General features: G+C 35.7%; 2 protein-coding genes across 2 annotated transcripts; one reads left to right on the top strand and one right to left on the bottom strand.

The window, feature by feature from the left end:
• The first annotated feature begins 13,066 nt into the window (after nt 1-13,066).
• LOC139872035 (lipoyl synthase, mitochondrial-like) lies at nt 13,067-16,520 on the top strand. The gene is made up of 4 exons (XM_071859823.1): nt 13,067-13,588; nt 13,781-13,992; nt 14,082-14,461; nt 16,232-16,520. The coding sequence occupies exons 1-4, from the start codon at nt 13,167-13,169 to the stop codon at nt 16,334-16,336; spliced, it is 1,119 nt and encodes a 372-aa protein (XP_071715924.1). The 5' UTR covers nt 13,067-13,166; the 3' UTR covers nt 16,337-16,520.
• Nucleotides 16,521-17,653: 1,133 nt separating this feature from the next.
• On the bottom strand, nt 17,654-18,190 carry LOC139870984 (uncharacterized). The gene has a single exon (XM_071858743.1). It carries the CDS (start codon nt 18,188-18,190, stop codon nt 17,654-17,656), a length of 537 nt encoding a protein of 178 aa, XP_071714844.1.
• Nucleotides 18,191-18,408: the final 218 nt, after the last annotated feature.

Here is an 18,408-nt window from a genome sequence, read left to right on the forward strand (position 1 = left end):
TTGTACGAGTACGAATACGGGTGCATACGAGTAGAATTGTTGATGAAACTGAACGAGGATGTAATTGTAAGCATTTTTGTTAAGTAGAAGTATTTTGATAAGTGTATTGAAGTCTTTCAAAAGTGTATAAATACATATTAAAACACTACATGTATATACATTTTAACTGAGTCGTTAAGTCATCGTTAGTCGTTACATGTAAGTGTTGTTTTGAAACCTTTAGGTCAACGATCTTGTTAAATGTTGTTAACCCAATGTTTATAATATCAAATGAGATTTTAAATTATTATATTATCATGATATTATGATATATTAATATATCTTAATATGATATATATTCATTTAAATGTCGTTACAACGATAATCGTTACATATATGTCTCGTTTCGAAATCCTTAAGTTAGTAGTCTTGTTTATATGTATGTAACTCATTGTTAATATACTTATGGAGATACTTACTTATCATAATCTCATGTTAACCATATGTATATCCATATATATATCGTCATGTCGTTTTTACAAGTTTTAACGTTCGTGAATCGCCGGTCAACTTGGGTGGTCAATTGTCTATATGAAACATATTTCAATTAATCAAGTCTTAACAAGTTTGATTGCTTAACATGTTGGAAACATTTAATCATGTAAATATCAATCTTAATTAATATATATAAACATGGAAAAGTTCGGGTCACTACAGTACCTACCCGTTAAATAAATTTCGTCCCGAAATTTTAAGCTGTTGAAGGTGTTGACGAATCTTCTGGAAATAGATGCGGGTATTTCTTCTTCATCTGATCTTCACGCTCCCAGGTGAACTCGGGTCCTCTACGAGCATTCCATCGAACCTTAACAATTGGTATCTTGTTTTGCTTAAGTCTTTTAACCTCACGATCCATTATTTCGACGGGTTCTTCAATGAATTGAAGTTTTTCGTTGATTTGGATTTCATCTAACGGAATAGTGAGATCTTCTTTAGCAAAACATTTCTTCAAATTCGAGACGTGGAAAGTGTTATGTACAGCCGCGAGTTGTTGAGGTAACTTAAGTCGGTAAGCTACTGGTCCGACACGATCAATAATCTTGAATGGTCCAATATACCTTGGATTTAATTTCCCTCGTTTACCAAATCGAACAACGCCTTTCCAAGGTGCAACTTTAAGCATGACCATCTCTCCAATTTCAAATTCTATATCTTTTCTTTTAATGTCAGCGTAGCTCTTTTGTCGACTTTGGGCAGTTTTCAACCGTTGTTGAATTTGGATGATCTTCTCGATAGTTTCTTGTATAATCTCCGGACCCGTAATCTGTCTATCCCCCACCTCACTCCAACAAATCGGAGACCTGCACTTTCTACCATAAAGTGCTTCAAACGGCGCCATCTCAATGCTTGAATGGTAGCTGTTGTTGTAGGAAAATTCTGCTAACGGTAGATGTCGATCCCAACTGTTTCCGAAATCAATAACACATGCTCGTAGCATGTCTTCAAGCGTTTGTATCGTCCTTTCGCTCTGCCCATCAGTTTGTGGATGATAGGCAGTACTCATGTCTAGACGAGTTCCTAATGCTTGCTGTAATGTCTACCAGAATCTTGAAATAAATCTGCCATCCCTATCAGAGATAATAGAGATTGGTATTCCATGTCTGGAGATGACTTCATTCAAATACAGTCGTGCTAACTTCTCCATCTTGTCATCTTCTCTTATTGGTAGGAAATGTGCGGATTTGGTGAGACGATCAACTATTACCCAAATAGTATCAAAACCACTTGCAGTCCTTGGCAATTTAGTGATGAAATCCATGGTAATGTTTTCCCATTTCCATTCCGGGATTTCGGGTTGTTGAAGTAGACCTGATGGTTTCTGATGCTCAGCTTTGACCTTAGAACACGTCAAACATTCTCCTACGTATTTAGCAACATCGGCTTTCATACCCGGCCACCAAAAATGTTTCTTGAGATCCTTGTACATCTTCCCCGTTCCAGGATGTATTGAGTATCTGGTTTTATGAGCTTCTCTAAGTACCATTTCTCTCATATCTCCAAATTTTGGTACCCAAATCCTTTCAGCCCTATACCGGGTTCCGTCTTCCCAAATTTTAAGATGCTTCTCCGATCCTTTGGGTATTTCATCCTTTAAATTTCCCTCTTTTAAAACTCCTTGTTGCGCCTCCTTTATTTGAGTAGTAAGGTTATTATGAATCATTATATTCATAGATTTTACTCGAATGGGTTCTCTGTCCTTCCTACTCAAGGCATCGGCTACCACATTTGCCTTCCCCGGGTGGTAACGAATCTCAAAGTCGTAATCATTCAATAATTCAATCCACCTACGCTGCCTCATATTCAGTTGTTTCTGATTAAATATGTGTTGAAGACTTTTGTGGTCGGTATATATAATACTTTTGACCCCATATAAGTAGTGCCTCCAAGTCTTTAATGCAAACACAACCGCGCCTAATTCCAAATCATGCGTCGTATAATTTTGTTCGTGAATCTTCAATTATCTAGACGCATAAGCAATCACCTTCGTTCGTTGCATTAATACACAACCGAGACCTTGCTTTGATGCGTCACAATAAATCACAAAATCATCATTCCCTTCAGGCAATGACAATATAGGTGCCGTAGTTAGCTTTTTCTTCAATAACTGAAACGCTTGCTCTTGTTCATCATTCCATTCAAATTTCTTCCCTTTATGCGTTAATGCAGTCAAGGGTTTTGCTATTTTGGAAAAGTCTTGGATGAACCTTCTGTAGTAACCAGCTAGTCCTAAAAACTGGCGTATGTGTTTCGGAGTTTTCGGGGTTTCCCACTTTTCAACAGTTTCTATCTTTGCCGGATCCACCTTAATACCTTCTTTGTTCACTATGTGACCGAGGAATTGAACTTCTTCTAACCAAAATGCACACTTTGAAAAATTAGCGTACAGTTTTTCCTTCCTCAATACTTCTAACACCTTTCTCAAATGTTCACCGTGTTCTTGGTCATTCTTTGAGTAAATAAGTATGTCATCAATGAAAACAATGACAAACTTGCCAAGGTATGGTCCACACACTCGGTTCATAAGGTCCATGAACACAGCTGGTGCATTAGTTAAACCAAACGGCATGACCATAAACTCGTAATGACCGTAACGTGTTCTGAAAGCAGTCTTTGGAATATCATCTTCTTTCACCCGCATTTGATGATACCCGGAACGTAAGTCAATCTTTGAATAAACAGACGAGCCTTGTAGTTGATCAAATAAGTCGTCGATTCTCGGTAGTGGGTAGCGGTTCTTGATGGTAAGTTTGTTCAACTCTCGGTAGTCGATACACAACCTGAATGTACCATCTTTCTTCTTGACAAACAAAACAGGAGCTCCCCACGGTGATGTGCTTGGTCGAATGAAACCACGCTCTAAAAGTTCTTGTAATTGGCTTTGCAGTTCTTTCATCTCGCTGGGTGCGAGTCTGTAAGGAGCACGAGCTATTGGTGCAGCTCCTGGTACAAGATCTATTTGAAATTCAACGGATCGATGTGGGGGTAATCCCGGTAATTCTTTCGGAAATACATCGGGAAATTCTTTTGCAATGGGAACATCATTGATGCTCTTTTCTTCAGTTTGTACTTTCTCGACGTGTGCTAGAACAGCATAGCAACCTTTTCTTATTAGTTTTTGTGCCTTCAAATTACTAATAAGATGTAGCTTCGTGTTGCCCTTTTCTCCGTACACCATTAAGGGTTTTCCTTTTTCTCGTATAATGCGAATTGCATTTTTGTAACAAACGATCTCTGCTTTCACTTCTTTCAACCAGTCCATACCGATTATCACATCAAAACTCCCTAACTCTACTGGTATTAAATCAATCTTAAATGTTTCGCTAACCAGTTTAATTTCTCGATTCCGACATATATTATCTGCTGAAATTAATTTACCATTTGCTAATTCGAGTAAAAATTTACTATCCAAAGGCGTCAATGGGCAACTTAATTTAGCACAAAAATCTCTACTCATATAGCTTCTATCCGCACCCGAATCAAATAAAACGTAAGCAGATTTATTGTCAATAAGAAACGTACCCGTAACAAGCTCCGGGTCTTCCTGTGCCTCTGCCGCATTAATATTGAAAACTCTTCCGCGGCCTTGTCCATTCGTGTTCTCCTGGTTCGGGCAATTTCTAATAATGTGGCCCGGTTTTCCACATTTATAACAAACTACATTGGCATAGCTTGCTCCGACACTACTTGCTCCGCCATTACTCGTTCCGACACCATTTGTTCCTTTCGTTCTATTAACCCCTGGTCCGTAGACCTCACACTTCGCCGCGCTATGACCATTTCTTTTACACTTGTTGCAAAATTTGGTGCAGAACCCCGAGTGATACTTTTCACACCTTTGGCATAGCTGCTTCTGATTGTTGTTGTTGTTGCGGTTATTATTGTTGTTGGGATGATTGTTGTAGTTGCTGTTGTTGTTGTTGTTGTTGTTGTTGTTGGGCCGTTTGTTGTAGTTGCGATTGATGTTGCGATTGTTGGGATAATTGTTGCGATTGTTGTTGTTGTTGTATTGGTGATTCTTATCACCATTTTCCTCCCACTTTCTTTTGACTTGCTTCACATTGGCCTCTTCAGCAGTCTGTTCTTTAATTCTTTCTTCAATCTGGTTCACTAGTTTGTGAGCCATTCTACATGCCTGTTGTATGGAGGCGGGCTCGTGTGAACTTATATCTTCTTGGATTCTTTCCGGTAATCCTTTCACAAACGCGTCGATCTTCTCTTCCTCATCTTCGAATGCTCCCGGACACAATAGGCACAATTCTGTGAATCGTCTTTCATACGTGGTAATATCAAATCCTTGGGTTCGTAACCCTCTAAGTTCTGTCTTGAGCTTATTGACCTCGGTTCTGGGACGGTACTTCTCGTTCATCAAGTGCTTGAATGCTGACCACGGTAGTGCGTACGCATCGTCTTGTCCCACTTGCTCTAGATAGGTATTCCACCATGTTAACGCAGAACCTGTGAAGGTATGCGTAGCGTACTTCACTTTGTCCTCTTCAGTACACTTACTTATGGCAAACACCGATTCGACCTTCTCGGTCCACCGTTTCAATCCGATCGGTCCTTCGGTTCCATCAAATTCCAAAGGTTTGCACGCAGTGAATTCTTTGTAGGTGCATCCTACACGATTTCCTGTACTGCTAGATCCAAGGTTATTGTTGGTATGTAGCGCAGCCTGTACTGCGGCTATGTTTGAAGCTAGAAAAGTACGGAATTCCTCTTCATTCATATTCACTGTGTGTCGAGTAGTCGGTGCCATTTCCTTCAAAATAGTCAAATGGAACAAGTTAATCATACAGAATATTAAGAGTAGTTAATAGTATTTCGTAGCATAATATGAACTCATTTATAAAAGCTTTTTCTTCATATTAGCGTTTTATAAGTTTAAATTCGGGTAGTACCTACCCGTTAAGTTCATACTTAGTAGCTAATATACAATTCAACTACTACAATTCTATATGAAAAACTGATTATAATAATATTTCGCGTTCAAACTTTTATACAATATTTTACAAACTTACAATACCGCTTATTTTACATAAAGTATGAAATATAGCACACAATAACTTTGATACAAGATAGTTGTGAAGATAATTCTAGCTAGTACACAAGTCGTTCAGCAAAGGCAATAAAGACACGTAATTCATACGTCCAGAAACAAGTCATGCATTCTGGTTTTACTAGGACTACTTCCCATCCTTGGTCTTGTGCAACATAACCGTTATGGCCATTGATAAGACAGCGTGTTGTAACGTCGTCAAAGGGACGAGGGTTACGTAATGTCCAACAGTCCCGTAACAATCTAAAAACCTCATTTCTTACCCCAATTACCGACTCCATCACTTGTGGGAACGTTTTGTTTAATAGCTGTAGCCCGATGTTCTTTTTCTCACTTTGGTGAGAAGCGAACATTACTAACCCATAAGCATAGCATGCTTCTTTATGTTGCATGTTAGCCGCTTTTTCTAAATCATGAAGTCCTATATTCGGATACATTGAGTCAAAATAATTTCTTAACCCGTTGCGTAAAATAGCATTTGAGTTCCCCGCAATATATGCATCAAAGTAAACACATCGTAACTTATGGGTTTCCCAATGTGATATCCCCCATCTTTCAAACGAAAGTCTCTTATAAACCAAGACATTCTTGGAACGTTCTTCGAATGTCTTACAAACTGATCTCGCCTTAAATAGTTGTGCCGAGGAATTCTGACCGACTCTAGACAAGATTTCATCAATCATGTCTCCGGGTAGGTCTCTTAAAATATTGGGTTGTCTATCCATTTTGTATTTTTATACTGTAAAATAGACAAGAGTTAGATTCATAAAAAAAAATACTTATTAATACAAGCAATTTTTACATATATCATAAAGCATAAGCACACTATATTACATATATTACACCACATGAATACAACTATCTTATTCCGACTCGCTTGTTTCTTCTTCTTCGGTTTTGGTTTGTTTTGCCAAGTTTCTAGGGATATATGATTTTCCCCTAATACGAGCCGTCGTTATCCACATTGGTTTAGAAAAACCTGGTGGTTTAGAGGTTCCCGGGTCATTGTTACAACTTAAGGACTTCGGGGGTTGACGATACATATAAAGTTCATCGGGGTTGGAATTAGATTTCTCTATTTTTATGCCCTTTCCCTTATTATTTTCTTTTGCCTTTTTAAATTCAGTTGGGGTAATTTCTATAACATCATCGGAATTCTCGTCGGAATCCGATTCATCGGAGAATTGGTAATCCTCCCAATATTTTGCTTCCTTGGCGGAAACACCATTGACCATAATTAACCTTGGTCGGTTGGTTGAGGATTCTCTTTTACTTAACCGTTTTATTATTTCCCCCACCGGTTCTATTTCTTCTTCCGGTTCCGATTCTTCTTCCGGTTCCGATTCTTCTTCCGATTCTGACTCTTCTTCCGGTTCCTCTTCGGGAACTTGTGAATCAGTCCACGAATCATTCCAATTTACATTTGACTCTTCATTATTATTAGGTGAGTCAATGGGACTTGTTCTAGAGGTAGACATCTATCACATAATATCAAACACGTTAAGAGATTAATATATCACATAATATTCATATGTTAAAAATATATAGTTTCCAACAAAAATGTTAAGCAATCATTTTTAAAGAAAACACGGTCGAAGTCCAGACTCACTAATGCATCCTAACAAACTCGATAAGACACACTAATGCAAATTTTCTGGTTCTCTAAGACCAACGCTCGGATACCAACTGAAATGTCCCGTTCTTATTGATTAAAAACGTTCCATATTAATTGATTTCGTTGCGAGGTTTTGACCTCTATATGAGACGTTTTTCAAAGACTGCATTCATTTTTAAACAAACCATAACCTTTATTTCATCAATAAAGGTTTAAAAAGCTTTACGTAGATTATCAAATAATGATAATCTAAAATATCCTGTTTACACACGACCATTACATAATGGTTTACAATACAAATATGTTACAACAAAATAAGTTTCTTGAATGCAGTTTTTACACAATATCATACAAGCATGGACTCCAAATCTTGTCCTTATTTAAGTATGCGACAGCGGAAGCGCTTAATAATCACCTGAGAATAAACATGCTTAAAACGTCAACAAAAATGTTGGTGAGTTATAGGTTTAACCTATATATATCAAATCGTAACAATAGACCACAAGATTTCATATTTCAATACACATCCCATACATAGAGATAAAAATCATTCATATGGTGAACACCTGGTAACCGACATTAACAAGATGCATATATATAAGAATATCCCCATCATTCCGGGACACCCTTCGGATATGATATAAATTTCGAAGTACTAAAGCATCCGGTACTTTGGATGGGGTTTGTTAGGCCCAATAGATCTATCTTTAGGATTCGCGTCAATTAGGGTGTCTGTTCCCTAATTCATAGATTACCAGACTTAATAAAAAGGGGCATATTCAATTTCGATAATTCAACCATAGAATGTAGTTTCACGTACTTGTGTCTATTTTGTAAATCATTTATAAAACCTGCATGTATTCTCATCCCAAAAATATTAGATTTTAAAAGTGGGACTATAACTCACTTTCACAGATTTTTTACTTCGTCGGGAAGTAAGACTTGGCCACTGGTTGATTCACGAACCTATAACAATATATACATATATATCAAAGTATGTTCAAAATATATTTACAACACTTTTAATATATTTTGATGTTTTAAGTTTATTAAGTCAGCTGTCCTCGTTAGTAACCTACAACTAGTTGTCCACAGTTAGATGTACAGAAATAAATTGATAAATATTATCTTGAATCAATCCACGACCCAGTGTATACGTATCTCAGTATTGATCACAACTCAAACTATATATATTTTGGAATCAACCTCAACCCTGTATAGCTAACTCCAACATTCACATATAGAGTGTCTATGGTTGTTCCGAAATATATATAGATGTGTCGACATGATAGGTCGAAACATTGTATACGTGTCTATGGTATCTCAAGATTACATAACATACAATACAAGTTGATTAAGTTATGGTTGGAATAGATTTGTTACCAATTTTCACGTAGCTAAAATGAGAAAAATTATCCAATCTTGTTTTACCCATAACTTCTTCATTTTAAATCCGTTTTGAGTGAATCAAATTGCTATGGTTTCATATTGAACTCTATTTTATGAATCTAAACAGAAAAAGTATAGGTTTATAGTCAGAAAAATAAGTTACAAGTCGTTTTTGTAAAGGTAGTCATTTCAGTCGAAAGAACGACGTCTAGATGACCATTTTAGAAAACATACTTCCACTTTGAGTTTAACCATAATTTTTGGATATAGTTTCATGTTCATAATAAAAATCATTTTCTCAGAATAACAACTTTTAAATCAAAGTTTATCATAGTTTTTAATTAACTAACCCAAAACAGCCCGCGGTGTTACTACGACGGCGTAAATCCGGTTTTACGGTGTTTTTCGTGTTTCCAGGTTTTAAATCATTAAGTTAGCATATCATATAGATATAGAACATGTGTTTAGTTGATTTTAAAAGTCAAGTTAGAAGGATTAACTTTTGTTTGCGAACAAGTTTAGAATTAACTAAACTATGTTCTAGTGATTACAAGTTTAAACCTTCGAATAAGATAGCTTTATGTATATGAATCGAATGATGTTATGAATATCATTACTACCTTAAGTTCCTTGGATAAACCTACTGGAAAAGAGAAAAATGGATCTAGCTTCAACGGATCCTTGGATGGCTCGAAGTTCTTGAAGCAGAATCATGACACGAAAACAAGTTCAAGTAAGATCATCACTTGAAATAAGATTGTTATAGTTATAGAAATTGAACCAAAGTTTGAATATGATTATTACCTTGTATTAGAATGATAACCTACTGTAAGAAATAAAGATTTCTTGAGGTTGGATGATCACCTTACAAGATTGGAAGTGAGCTAGCAAACTTGAAAGTATTCTTGATTTTATGAAACTAGAACTTTTGGAATTTATGAAGAACACTTAGAACTTGAAGATAGAACTTGAGAGAGATCAATTAGATGAAGAAAATTGAAGAATGAAAGTGTTTGTAGGTGTTTTTGGTCGTTGGTGTATGGATTAGATATAAAGGATATGTAATTTTGTTTTCATGTAAATAAGTCATGAATGATTACTCATATTTTTGTAATTTTATGAGATATTTCATGCTAGTTGCCAAATGATGGTTCCCACATGTGTTAGGTGACTCACATGGGCTGCTAAGAGCTGATCATTGGAGTGTATATACCAATAGTACATACATCTAAAAGCTGTGTATTGTACGAGTACGAATACGGGTGCATACGAGTAGAATTGTTGATGAAACTGAACGAGGATGTAATTGTAAGCATTTTTGTTAAGTAGAAGTATTTTGATAAGTGTATTGAAGTCTTTCAAAAGTGTATAAATACATATTAAAACACTACATGTATATACATTTTAACTGAGTCGTTAAGTCATCGTTAGTCGTTACATGTAAGTGTTGTTTTGAAACCTTTAGGTTAACGATCTTGTTAAATGTTGTTAACCCAATGTTTATAATATCAAATGAGATTTTAAATTATTATATTATCATGATATTATGATATATTAATATATCTTAATATGATATATATTCATTTAAATGTCGTTACAACGATAATCGTTACATATATGTCTCGTTTCGAAATCCTTAAGTTAGTAGTCTTGTTTATATGTATGTAACTCATTGTTAATATACTTATGGAGATACTTACTTATCATAATCTCATGTTAACCATATGTATATCCATATATATATCGTCATGTCGTTTTTACAAGTTTTAACGTTCGTGAATCGCCGGTCAACTTGGGTGGTCAATTGTCTATATGAAACATATTTCAATTAATCAAGTCTTAACAAGTTTGATTGCTTAACATGTTGGAAACATTTAATCATGTAAATATCAATCTTAATTAATATATATAAACATGGAAAAGTTCGGGTCACTACAGAATCCACCCAACATCACTTAATATTTGGCCAGTTGCTGGTTGTTTCATGAATGCCTCATCTAAACCTAGTAAATCTCTAGACAGTGTTCTAAATCCTTATTTTAATGGTCCTAGACACACATAACATCTCATAAAAATTTTAGTGGGTGCATCTTCATCACATGGTTCATTTAACACCTTCACAGTACTTCCAGAGTTCCAGGATTGCTTCTTTTAAGTTCTTCCAAGTAATCCCTTAACTCAGCATATTGTTTTGCATAATCACTTTGTACAGCTTTCTTAGCAGCTTTAAGGGCCCTGTAAGCCTTATACTTTGTAATATCCATCTCATATTTTTGCTCATACTGTGCTTTGATTGCAGCTGTTGGAATTTTTGGATTTGTTTGAATCTGGTTAACAAATCTATTTGCAAGGAATTCATAAGTGCATTGTTTGATTTTCCTTGATTGATGGCACTTATGTACTGGCTTATAGGTTTTGACCTTCCAAGTCTCAGTGTTAACTAGTTTTGAAACATATAGATTCCATTTGCGCACAACATTCAGTTTTCTCCATGTTTTCTTTTTAACATCAGTGCTTTGATCAACTTTTTTACCCTTATCAAGAACCTTTTTTTTTTTTTTTTTTTTTTTAACATTCCCCTTTTTCTAGAACCTCTTCTTCATCACAATCTCCTTGACACACAACTTGTAACCTGTCCTTCTCATTTTTCTTAAATACAAGCTGCCTTCGAGTTTCCACTGCATTCATTCTCACTAACTCTTTAACTTCATCTTTGGTACCGAACTCTTACCCAAGATAAAAATAAGTGCTACCAACATTTTCATCATCTTTCTGTTGTGATCTGCTTCATTAATCTTTTTATTTCTTATTTTTTCATCAGCATCTACACCCTCATAATCACTTTCAAACTCATCATTGCTCAACTCTTTAACAATATCATTGGATTTATCAGTTGAGTCAACTTCTGGAACTGATTGACTAGCATTACCCATGAACTCAACATCCTTATCTATAGAAAAGTGAAAGTCAGACATGTCTATATCAACACCTTCAAACTTATTATCTTCATCAACTATGTAGTCCTCATCATTACTATAACCTCCTTCAATATTAACAACGCAAAGTTCATGATTTTTTTTCCCAGCCCTTCATTTAGTATTTCTTCGTCTACTTGATCAACTAAGGAAAGATTCTGTGTTGCTTGATCATCCACACAACTAACCTGACTCGATCCAACTACATCAAATTCTTGCTCAACAAACATGCTAATCTCCTTGTGAGTAACAACATAACTCCTCAATACGTTGACATCTTCATCATTGCCAAAAGTATGTAATCCAATGTCCATAAGTGATTCAGGCAACAGAAAATACATATTCATCTTCTTAGACAAATCATATCCTAACCACTCTAATTCCTCTTCAAGGCTTTTCATATTAAAGTCAAAACTTTCAACACCATCAAACAATAAAACCTTACCATTCAAATACTGTATGTTTGGCGGTTTACTCAGGACACCACCATGATGTAACTTTAATGTAAACTTTGAAGGATTCTCAGCTGCATCAAAAGATATCATATGAAAAAAATAATAAGAATTATTGTTTATCTTGTTTTAAAGATATATAATTATGGATTAACATTTATGGATTAGTCTTAACAGCAACACTATCATATTTATGGATTAAAATTGGACACATTTATGCATTAAAAGCTATAGCAGTAGCATTTTTATGAATTAAATATGAACCATATTTATAATTGGACACATTCAGGGATTAAAACATGTATCAGTAGCACATTTATGGATTAAAATTGAACCATATTTATAATTAGACACATTTATGGATTAGACTTAAAATAAATAAATTAAACAACACAATTTATCGATCAGACCTAAAAAGAACTTCCATGTATTACTTTGTAACGAGCAAAATAAGTAAAAAACTGACCATGATCATTGATTAACACATGAAAAAATTAGACATACCATACAATTTCATCTATTTATCAATCCCGTACTCGGTTCTGATCGAATAGAATGAATCAATCAGCATCTTAGTTGTGTTTGATCGTATATTATGTTAGATTATTGATTACCGTCGCATGTATAATTCCGTAGGGTTTTTAGTCGATGAAACAGAACACGTAATCACCAATTTCACGGTTTATTGAAATACATATACAATGAAATATGGACATGAAAAATTGGACACACTATTTCACCCTCATATGCTTAGCACGTGAGGATTTTTAACGACTGAAAACTAACATAGTTAGATGACAGGGGCATCAATGTCAAAGTTCGAAAGTTGAAGGTTAAAGACGCTAAAAAAATAGATAAAAATTATCTATGCTATTTGATACAAACATAATGGACCAACGGCGCAATTTTGTCCCACAATATATGACCTCTTTAAATTTTATTTGTTGAACGTAGGTAAGTGTTGGTTTCAAAGTTTTTGTCTTATCAAACAAGCCATAAATTCATAAAGTAGTTTATAAACTATGGTTGAAAGTCAAAAACCACGTGTATCTCACGTGACACCATTAGGATCGTCATCTTCATCATAGCCTCATAAGCTCAAACCATTTTATCAGAGGAAAATTAAAACATTAACCAAAATGCACTCACGATTCAAACATGTATCTAGATCCGTAATCAACTCAAATCTCTTATCTTCAATCTCATCTCGAACCTTATCTTCTCAAATTCAACAGCCACAAACCCTAACGGAGCTCCGTCACCGGCTCGCCACCGAATCACCGACGTTTACCGATTTCATCCGCCTTCGATCCGATGAAGAGTATTCAATTGAAGTTGGCACGAAGAAGAATCCGTTACCGAAACCAAAATGGATGAAAGAAGCGATACCTGGCGGTGAAAAATATACGCAAATTAAAAAGAAATTAAGGGAATTGAATCTTCATACGGTCTGTGAAGAAGCTAAATGCCCTAATTTAGGAGAGTGTTGGTCAGGTGGTGAAACTGGTACTGCTACTGCTACTATTATGATCCTTGGTGATACTTGTACCAGAGGTTGCAGGTAATACAATAATTGATTATTATAATATTATAATTGTTATTGATTTGATATAAAAAAAAATAGCAATAAAAATTATTGGAAAGTACTTATAGAATCCCTTTCAGATTGAGATTATGGGTTAGTTGAGATATGGAGATTGCAATGTGCATCTTAGAATAAGGATTATAAACAGTTCTTTTGGTTTTATATCAGATTTTGCAATGTGAAAACTTCACGCACTCCACCTCCTCCTGACCCGAATGAACCTTCAAATGTTGCTGAGGCAATTGCGTCGTGGGGTTTGGATTATATTGTGATTACAAGTGTTGACCGTGATGATTTGTCTGATCAAGGGAGTGGTCATTTTGCTGAAACAGTTCAGAAATTGAAGATTTTGAAACCTAATATCCTCGTAGAAGCCTTGGGTATAACTTGTTCCATGTCATTAATAGTTAGTAAATTAAATTAGTTACTTTCGTTTGTCACCGTTAAAGTACATGATAATATTATGCAGTTCCTGATTTTCGGGGTGATTTGTCGTGTGTGGAGAAAGTTGCGAAGTCTGGATTAGATGTGTTTGCTCACAACATTGAAACAGTTGAAGAGCTTCAGAGTTCAGTACGAGACCATCGTGCTAATTTTAAGCAATCGTTGGATGTTTTAATGAAGGCAAAAGATTATGCGCCAGCTGGCACACTTACAAAGACGTCAATAATGTTGGGTTGTGGTGAAACACCAGATCAAGTAGTGAAGACGATGGAGAAAGTGAGATCAGCAGGCGTCGATGTGATGACATTTGGGCAGTATATGCGACCTTCAAAACGTCACATGCAAGTATCAGAATACATAACACCAGAAGCTTTTGAGAAATATCGGTTACTCGGCATGGAAATGGTATGTTCAACCCATCCAAGTTTTTTGTTGGTTCTTGTGTGGCATGATTGTATAATTGCTTATGGTATGTCAAATGGGCTGATTTTGATTAATCTCGAACTGGTCAAATCACATATATTATATAATTATATATAAAAGGGTAATGACCAAAATGGGTCGGACGGGTATATTAGGGGTAAATGGGCTGAAAGTCTACCAAAGTCTGTTCTTTTTTTTTGAACAGCGATTGGGATCACCCGAGGGGGACTTTAACCACCCGTTGCGATCATCTCCCGTTTCGACTATGCCGATGCAGCGGTAAACCCCGCCCCTTCGCTGCCCGGGAGGAAACCTTGAAACCGATCCAATGGCACGACCAAGTAAAACCCCCCTCCCCTTTACCCCCAAACGATATGGGAAAGGTGCCATGGGTGGATACTTCATGTCAAGGATGAAATTGTGTTTTTATTATGTAGCCAACGGGGGTCGAACTCTTGACCTTCCCTAAAGGAGGCTGGCCACCAACCGCTGGATCACATCACAATTTCACCAAAGTCTGTTCTTGAGGATACAAGCTCAGTTATTGTTTTATTTAAACCAGTATATCTACACTTAGCAGGTGATTATTTACGTAGTTCTATATTAGATTCAAAAGTAAAATATATTTTAAGTTTAGTGCTTAGGTGGATTGCTGGAAATAGTTTTAGGTAAAAGAATCGTAAAAAATTAATTAGAACGTCACAACTATGTACCTCCTTGACATTATGGGGCTTGAATGCGTGCTTAAATTGTTTATTACAACTTAAATTTCTAATAATCAGGCTAAAACGTTTAGCTAAATGTAGAAGAATTATGAATTTATTCTCCACTCAAAGTTAATAAATTTGGAGAAGCACTTAAGAAGTTGTATAAACACTAGCCATAGATAAAGTAAAAGTGGCGTACTTGTCTATAGCTGCAATCAGTTAATCATCTAGTTAACCGATTCTGAGTTTTATAGTCGCAATATTTATTTTCACAGCACACATCAAAGCACCTGTAAGTTGGTGAACATGGTCCATCCTTCTTTTGTACCCAAGTATATCAGCTTTCCATCAATAGGACTACCGTGAAAAAATAAATCAAATTTGAGTATCAAAATTTTATTAGTAGGTGCAATGACACTACAGAACAGTCACAATCCTTCTGAGACCTATCTCTACAAGACAATACTTAAGTTCTATGGATTTGCTCTAACATTTTTTTACCAGGCAACCCATTTTACATCTTTTAAAGATGTAAAAGAATAGCCATAAATAAGGTCAAATGGTCGAAATTCGATATAATCATGATCAAAGTCGAAAAAGGCGTGAGACGGGGTTGAGACGCTCGGGTCAAGACGGGTCAAGACGGACGTTGACCAACGTTAAATTTTAATATATAAATATATATTTATATACATATTTTGAAGACAATAACTTTCCTTGACTAATTTGTACCTTTAATTGCTATCACTATTGATTTATTACATAAAAACAAACTTAAAAACGTCAATTTTGACTTATTGACCGACTTTCTAACTTTTGACCGACTTTTTCTCGACTCTTACCCAACTTTTGACCGATAGTCACCAATTTGTACCTTTGTACTTTTGACCGAGACGGAGATGGGACGGGCTAGTCACCAAACCGCCGCAACGGCACGAGACCGGGGTCGTTAGCAACCGTGATCACGATAACCCTTTGGAATATGTGTACGTCTACTAGATGTTTATGTTATAAACTATTTCTGGTATGTTTAAATTTATGGCAGGGATTTCGATATGTAGCTTCTGGTCCTATGGTGAGGTCGTCATACAAAGCTGGCGAGTATTACATAAAATCTATGATAGAAAGAGATCGCGCTGCTTCTGCATAATAACCTCTTCTCATTATCCATAATGTATACTACTGCGTATCTTCTATGTGATTGATAACCTTTTTATTCTTTATAAATGTTTAAAACAAGAAAAATGTAACTGGCTACGCTTCTCAGCCACAAGTTTTTTAATTTTTATTGATATTGATATTGATAATATATACTATACCTCATTCATTGTAAATATGTTCTGTAATTTATTTAGATACTTGTTTACATCTTTTAAATTGATTAGCGTAAGTGTTTTATATTAATAATAGCAGTGTTATATCTAAAAATATTCTGTAGTTTGATTAATCATTTACCTTCTAGCCAAGCTTATGGTTGTGAGAGATTTTATCTCGATTTCTTGGTTCTTATATTAATGTAAACCCTAACTAATGTGAACCGGTGAGATTCACCTTGATTTTATCTAGATTTCTTTGTTGTTGTTGTTGTTGTTGTTGTTGTTGTTGTTGTATACCTGGGTATATAACTCGCATTGCGAGCCGAGGAATCCACGGTGAGTAGATAATCAACGTTACCCTAGTGTCTGTATGGGGCATTCACATTGAATCAAGAAGAACTGAAGTTGCAGGTCAACCTACTACATATTTGCAATTGTGCATATTTAACAGATTTATACGCAGATATTGTTTACATACAAGGAAATTGAAGGTCATCATGAACTCAACATTTGATGCAACTAACTAAAGGTGGGGCAGAATTCACTTTAAAATAAAAGAAACTAAAAAAATGACAGATTTGTAAAAACCAGAAATGTACATTGTCAAACAATAATAAATTATACTCCGTAAAACAGTTCTGAATACGTTTGAAAACCATAAAGGCAGTATACTAGTAACTATGGAAGATAGAGTTGTAATAGCATAGCATTGCCCTATTGGTTGGATTGAAGTCTACATCGTAACTTGTGTGGCTCATGTTAACGTACATGGAGAGATACAAGGCTCTGCACAAATATACAAGGCTCGTGTTAACGTCCTCACACTGAAATGACCCATATATTTGTTTTCAACTACTACAACTAAAAAACATGTCGTTTTAACTTTCTGAAAACCTACTATATTTGTAGTAATTCGTAGATGAATCATAGCCAAACCCCCAACATTCGCACATTTTATTAAAAAAAGTTGAGGCAGCTGTTGCAGTTTTTTCACCTCTCGAGTCTAGGATCAGCCACTATAAGTTGACAATCAAATTGTTGATGGATGCATACGAGGCCATTTGATGAACCAATCATCGGAGTAAAACTAGGTCTAACGATCCTTCTATGCCCAATTGCATAATTATTGACATCGTTGTTGTAAGAACGGTTTAAATGATATTTGTAAGTGATTGTAAGACCAAGCGATCTTCTTCAATTGCAGCGCCGACATTGCCTAATTGATCGGCGAGATTTTTAAGTTCCTGGCAATAGGATGATGCGTCAGGAAAATTGTCAATACGAGTGTTTGCAAACTGATGTTGTAGGTGAACGGCTCGTGAATTTTTATTGTCTTGAAAATGCCCTTTAATCGATCCCAAGCTTGTTGGGGCAGTGGCATCGGGTTTGAATATTGTGCGAAGAAGATCATGAGAAATCGTTCCGTAAATCCATTGAAGTACAATGGCATCGAGACGTTCCCAAGATGGATTTGATGCAGGTGGTGGTGTTGGTGGAGTGGTGGTGGAAGAGGATGAATCAGCAGGAGCGGGTATGATATGATCGAGCACTTCATATGCCCGACAATGAATCTGAAAAAGGCCAGACCAGAAAGAGTATTGACTCTTCTCCATTTCAAGGGTAATAGGTATGAAATTTTTGATGTTGTTGACGGTAATTGCAGGATGAATTTTGTTGGTTTCAGTCATGGTGATGATTAAGAAAGAAAGAAGATGTAATTTAGATGAAAGAAAGGAGGAGTTTGAATATGGGATGGTTAGGCTGCTGATACCATGTAATTGATTGTAAACTGGTCGATCTTTCATTCAACAAATGCAGAGTATAAATACAATGACTCTATAACTAAGTGTCAGCTATTTTAGGAACTGAACTCTATCTATTTGACTAGCCACTATTCCGTTACATT

The sequence above is a fragment of the Rutidosis leptorrhynchoides genome, chromosome 10 (genome assembly GCF_046630445.1).
Source record: "Rutidosis leptorrhynchoides isolate AG116_Rl617_1_P2 chromosome 10, CSIRO_AGI_Rlap_v1, whole genome shotgun sequence".
In the NCBI taxonomy this organism is placed as follows: domain Eukaryota; kingdom Viridiplantae; phylum Streptophyta; class Magnoliopsida; order Asterales; family Asteraceae; genus Rutidosis; species Rutidosis leptorrhynchoides.